Source organism: Haliotis rufescens, unplaced genomic scaffold (assembly GCF_023055435.1).
Source record: "Haliotis rufescens isolate VD_foot unplaced genomic scaffold, xgHalRufe1.0.p SCAF_18, whole genome shotgun sequence".
Classification (NCBI taxonomy): domain Eukaryota; kingdom Metazoa; phylum Mollusca; class Gastropoda; order Lepetellida; family Haliotidae; genus Haliotis; species Haliotis rufescens.
In genome coordinates, this window is record NW_025963868.1 from 13,575,851 (window position 1) to 13,582,193 (window position 6,343).

The 6,343-nt window shown below is 37.8% G+C and overlaps 1 protein-coding gene across 1 annotated transcript; it reads right to left on the minus strand.

Annotated features, from left to right (window-relative positions):
* Positions 1–301: 301 nt before the first annotated feature.
* On the minus strand, positions 302–4,774 carry LOC124121866. Its single transcript, XM_046484943.2, has 5 exons — positions 4,515–4,774; positions 4,270–4,354; positions 3,802–4,095; positions 3,313–3,609; positions 302–2,811 (listed from the first exon to the last, which is right to left on the minus strand). Exons 1-5 carry the CDS (start codon positions 4,515–4,517, stop codon positions 2,684–2,686), a joined length of 807 nt encoding a protein of 268 aa, XP_046340899.2. The 5' UTR covers positions 4,518–4,774; the 3' UTR covers positions 302–2,683.
* Between the last annotated feature and the right edge of the window lie 1,569 nt (positions 4,775–6,343).

Sequence of the window (6,343 nt, forward strand, 5' to 3'; positions counted from 1 at the left end):
GTGACAATATGTTGTGTCGTTGTTAACTGTAGAAATGTGACAATATGTTGTGTCGTTGTTATCTGTGGAAATGTGACAATATGTTGTGTCGTTGTTAACTGTAGAAATGTGACAATATGTTGTGTCGTTAACTGTAAAAATGAGACAATATGTTGTGTCGTTGTTAACTGTAAAAATGTGAAAATATGTTGTGTCGTTGTTAACTGTGAAAATGTGACAACATGTTGTGTCGTTAACTGTGGAAATGTGACAATATGTTGTGTCGTTGTTAACTGTGGAAATGTGACAATATGTTGTGTCGTTAACTGTAAAAATGTGACAATATGTTGTGTCGTTGTTAACTGTGAAAATGTGACAACATGTTGTGTCGTTAACTGTGGAAATGTGACAATATGTTGTGTCTTTAACTGTGAAAATGTGAAAATATGTTGTGTCGTTAACTGTGAAAATGTGACAACATGTTGTGTCGTTTACTGTGGAAATGTGACAATATGTTGTGTCGTTGTTAACTGTGGAAATGTGACAATATGTTGTGTCGTTGTTAACTGTGGAAATGTGTATTCTGTTGTGTGGTTAACTGTAAAAATGTGAAAATATGTTGTGTCGTTAACTATTAAAATGTGACAATATGTTGAGTTCTTGTTAATTGTGAAAATATGTTGTGTCGTTGTTAACTGTGGAAATGTGACAATTTGTTGTGTCGTTGTTAACTGTGGAAATGTGACAATATGTTGTGTCGTTGTTAACTGTGGAAATGCAAAAATAATACATCGAAAACGAAATAAAAGTTGTGCTGGAGATGTGCTGAAGTCGTTCGACCTTCAAAGAGTTGCTGAAAATGTATTACTGTTTCCCGGAGTACCGTCTTCTTTCCTCCCCGTCTTATAATAAAGGACACTGATTGTGTCTAAAATATGTTTCCATTGTTTTGTTTGAAAGTGGTCATTCATCAATTGAACAGGGGGATGTGTTCATGATCTGTTCGAATAATTGAGCCAATTTTCATCCTCTGACAGTTCGAAAATTACATTACAGTAAACTACGGTTATAACGAACTCAAAGGGACCACTTATTTTAGTTTGTAATAACCGTAGTTCGTTATAGGCATATATACAGCATTTATACAACAAATGGTCGGGACTAAAAAATAAGTTTGTTATATAGGTCAGTTCGTTATAAGCGTGTTCGTTATAAACGTACTTTACTGTACTTGACTCAAGGCCAACACATTATGTTCAACACAATGAATCCAAACGAGGCACAGTTAGAAAAGTTCAAACAGAGGAACAATAGTTACGCTTTAAAAGAGCTATGATGTGTATGGCAATGCACGTGCTTCTTTAATTGTTTTGTGAATAGTGGCATTGTCATACGAGTGTAATATGGACACAACTGCATTGCAATTGTGTCGGGTAATGAGGAAAAGAAAAGACAAAAATCCACATCTGGACCAGTTTCCTTATAGCTAGAAGTTCACATTGAGAATTGTTTGAAATATGAAGTTTCACCATGTGACCGGCGACTTCCTTGTAAATAATGTTTAATTCTGGTTATAGTCATTCAGCGAGAATAGTCAATTAATGTATGTACATGACCATAAACATATGTTTTCAGGTTTAAGGAACATTTTGAATGCTGAGTTAACATATCATCATTTCATCCATACAGAGATGTCGACTTAGATGACAACACAGAGTGGTAGAAGCAGCCTGACAGGTATGGGCACACTGATACAAACAAAGGATAAACGTGACGTCCTGTGTGAAAAAAGAATTATTATCCTGCAACATATCAGCTCCCCAATTACATCAACAAACCTGAAACCTTTCGTATACAACAGTAGGATATGCTTAACAGCTGATTTGACCTGCGCCGTCATTGAATAACGTATGACGTCACAGTCTTCTACAACAATCAAATACGGTATTCGTGTCGCCATGCATTCTAAATCATTGTGAGACTGAAAATATGCATAAACACATACTATCATCCATTATTTATTTGAATGAAATAAACATTTATACACAATTAAATGGATCCTTCCGCTAGATTTATATCAGCCTAGTGCATGTAAAAGGAACATCCTCGAAAAACTAGAAAGTTGTTCATAAACAAATCTTATTACCGTGTGTTCTGAAATAAAAGAGCAGGACTGATTCACAGTAAAACCCTTACCATACGGTTCCGACTATTTCATGAGCATGTGTTTATGTATCACTATCAAAATAATAATGACACCAGATGTACACGAAAAGATGAGCGCATACTGTCACGAACCATCCGTCACGAACACATGCAAAGGCAAGTCAATTGTTCATCTAAAACAACACACATAATTCATTCAGTTTCTGAACTGTAAAAATCCTACTTCATCAAAAGTATTTTTGAAATATAATTATTATCTAAATAAATCTTCGTCGTAGTATGTGTTTTGGGTCTACCTTTCACTCTGCTGTAACTGCTGCACAGGGAAGTTCAGGTCGGGGTTCGGCTTTGTTTTTATTCAAAACTGCATACAGCTCCTTGTCAACATCAGGCTCATCTGTCCCTGCAGGTGTGTCCACGCAACGATGTTCTGACAGTTAACCTAATTCAGGTTAAGCATGTTCACCCTGGCTTGCCCTCCAGGCATCTCAGGAGGACCAACATCTTTTAATGGGTGTTGTCGCCCTCCACAGATAGCTCACACAGTGTACATGATAATCAGGAGGAGTATCAGAAAGGAAATTCTGACAACAATGGTTGTAGCCTCAGCACTGAGGTTGGTGTCTGTACTTGCAGTGGTTGCAGATGTTTCAACACCGGAGGCACCTGGAGGATGTTTAATCGAACACATGGTAAGTCACAATAATTATAGTTATAATGTGCATATTTGTAAAACACCAAATCAACCCTCAATCAAGTTAACAGTCGCATTGCTATCTCATCATACAGTGAGGAGGGGGGCGGTCGAGTAGCCTAGTGGCTAAAGCGTTCGCTCGTCGAAGACCCGGGTTCAAACCCCGACATGGGTACAATGTGTGAGGCCCATTTCTGGTGTCCCCCGCCGTGATATTCCTGGAATATTGTTAAAAGCGGCGTGAAAAGATACTCACTCACCCACTCACTCATCCTACAGGGTAGCCATTCACTGATGAGTTAAGAGAGGTAACATTCTTCAACATCTCAGTCATACTATGACTGCAGTAGCTACAATACTTAATACAGGACAAGTAAGGAGAAGCATAATGGTATTATCACTCATCAAGTACAGCGATATCTGGAATAACATAAGGTTATCAGTGTGTTAAATGTGGATATAGTTTTACTTACGTTTGAGAAGGTGTTCTGCTCCATCACAAGAAACATCCCAGGTCCGAGTGCCACAGGTAAACCTAAGCTTCACATCAGCAAAGATTAGCTCTGTTACACTGACGGAAGTGACAAACACATCATCAGTTATGTCAGTGACAGTTGTATCCATCAGATTTCTTGCGGTGCGTCCGGTCAGAAGTTGAAGGTGGGTCACTTGAGAACAGTAATAGCCTGTAACCACTGTCCGCACAAGGACGTCATCGCCACTTAGACCACTGGTGTTCTGGTCTGATGTTATGTTACATGAAGGAGCCTCTGAAAGTCAACCACACACCTTAAAACCTATTCTTCGTGTTATAATCATAAAATAATGTGTGAAATATTAAACTTGATGCAGAAATGATAGGTATTCAGTGTTATTCCTTTTTTTCACATAAGGAAAAAGACATGTTACACAGAATGTACTTCATAAGTATTCTTCAGTGAAAATAACTAATTGCTACTTACTTGCAACAGTCATGTGACAAGTGTCATGGTTAGCTTGATTTGCATCTACACTACATGTCCATTTCCCACCATGTGACTGCAGCACAGTGGGTATAGACAGGACACTGCATGTGGTGTTGATGACAGATGCGCTGAAGTCACCAAGTTGTATACACTTTCCATCTGATAGGTCACACGAAGCAGCAGTATTTCCACGAGGTGTTGAGTAGGAATGGGCGTTACTGACATGCATAATATTACATGTCAGATTTGCAGGGGCGCCTAATTCGACGACTTCTTCACAGAAGAGATCAGCTGTAAATGTGACAATACAATGGCGTCAGTGATTTCGTCAGGAATACCTTGCAGGTCAAGTTTAGAAGTATGTATAATGTGAAAAAATGTAAGGAAGCAAGGAGCACCGTTATCAACAGTGACAGAGGAGTTACTTTCATCTGGAGTACAGGTGATTAGCTCTAAGATACTTGCCTTTAATGAACGGCATCCTCAAGCAGAATAGGAACAAGACAAGAACTATTGCTGCATGTGGACATGACCTTCTCACAAGTAGCAACTGAAAATATTGCACCAAGAAATGCTGCAATTATTATGCAGATATAAAACGAATTAACATCATAACAATCATTTGAAAAACCATTAAAGGTGTGTCGTGGAAGTGCAGTTTTCAATGTCTTAATAGTTTTTGGATTAAATAAGTAACAAATACAACTTACCATTCCTGTACGATAGTTGAATCTTCAGAGACACGTCATGATGCTGACAACCCGAACTCCGCATGTGTTGAATACGCGGGTTTCATCAAAGCATACATCAACAGAAACCATACTGAATATATATATTTGGAGCCTTGTGAAAGTGTGTTCAAAATAAGTCAGTTTCCTGCACTATTATTACCATCTAACAATGTCAGTTTGACTCAATACAAAATAACCCAATGCGTTGCTTCGTGATAAGTTTCCCGCTGGGTGCGAATGATAACACACTCCTCTGTTATATGCTACATGAGATGTCGGTTATGTTTTATTCATCTAAATGAGTCCACAGGAAATGGAAAATACTTTTTTAGCCTGGCAAATCCAACTTCCGTCATTATTACACTATTTGAATATATAAAAGAATACCTTCAGAATGAACGTGAAAAAACGTGGAGTCAGCAAGTTTAAAATGTTAGCCCCTTTTTTCTCTGGATATTGTTCAAGAGGGAATGTTCAAGTGCCATCACACTGACGAGCTTGGTAACCCGCTGTCTATATATTTTTTTACATATTCTTGTCTCTATACAATAAGATCTATCAAGACACCCATAAAACAACTTTACGTGTAGCAAGTACATTAACTTAATGTTGCATATTTTACAAGGCAAATGAGCATGAAATATGAAATTGCATATTCAGTATGTGTACAATATAAGAGAGACTACATTCCACATTCCATTGCACTTTTTTAAATCAGTGTGAAGACCCTGTAGCCAGTTTCCTGTGTGAAACTAAAACGTTGCTCTGGTGTTATTAAAGTGTCCGTTAAAATAATAAACAACAACAAAAACGTTCGCTTAACCGTAATAATCATTTTTATGACATGATGAACGAAAACGAACCTAGAAACATAATCGAGACGAACCGGGATCCGAACCCACAATTATAGGTTTCTTGATTTCCCGCCGAACCAGATATTCCAGTGACTCGATAACGCATGTACTGATTTTGTTGAAACAAATAAAAACATGTTTATTTTGAATTGCGTCTGCTGTGTACAAATGCAGAGATTCTGCTGCTTACAATTAAAAAAATCGTTTAAGAAATAAATAGAGGGGGATGGGATGGGGCGGGGGTAGGTTTTCTTTGGTAGTTGACTCAACATACATAACTCTACTGAATTTCATTACACCTCAACCCGACTTCCTTGTGTATACAGTCATGATGAGGGCATGAAGCTGAACCTAACACCAGCCTTCCGTGTCCACGGGAGATTTGCAAAACAATTTCCTTGTTGGACACATTAAGCAAGTAGCGAATTTGTTTCACAAATGGTAATCAAAGCTAGCTGCCCTGAAAGTGAAATATGAACTTCAGCAAGCAAAAAGTGGTTAAAACAATAATAATATAATGTTTTTATGTACTGTTTTCCACACGGTATAATGTATCATAGCAAACGGCTCAGACTAGTGTTGAGACGGGTTCTTATTATACTGTAATATATCCATGTCAAAGTGTTTTTGTCAATGCAACACAAGTGATACTAACTTCACCTTTTACGATTAGACTCTAACTTGAGGGAAACAAACCCAGAGCATAACTCTTGTGTGTGTTCTCCCTTCACAAACATGAAACCAGTTCCAGAACAATGTATAGGTACGAGTAAACTGCGCGTGAAATAGCAGCTATATCTCACTGTACTGTATCGCTCCTAATCTTATCAACACAAACTAAATAATATAACAGTACATTCATGATCAATTCCCTTAATTTGACAGCTGATGGGACCAATTGTATATTTTCAAAGTGTGTCACGAAGCATTTGTACTGCTGAATCTAAATGCTGT

Excerpts from the sequence above, each read along its gene's own strand:
- LOC124121866 (XM_046484943.2), bottom strand. Across the intron at positions 4,096-4,269 it reads GAGGATGCCGTTCATTAAAG|CTGATCTCTTCTGTGAAGAA; the intron begins GCAAGTATCTTA and ends TCACATTTACAG. Across the intron at positions 2,812-3,312 it reads AGCAGAACACCTTCTCAAAC|GTGCCTCCGGTGTTGAAACA; the intron begins GTAAGTAAAACT and ends AACATCCTCCAG.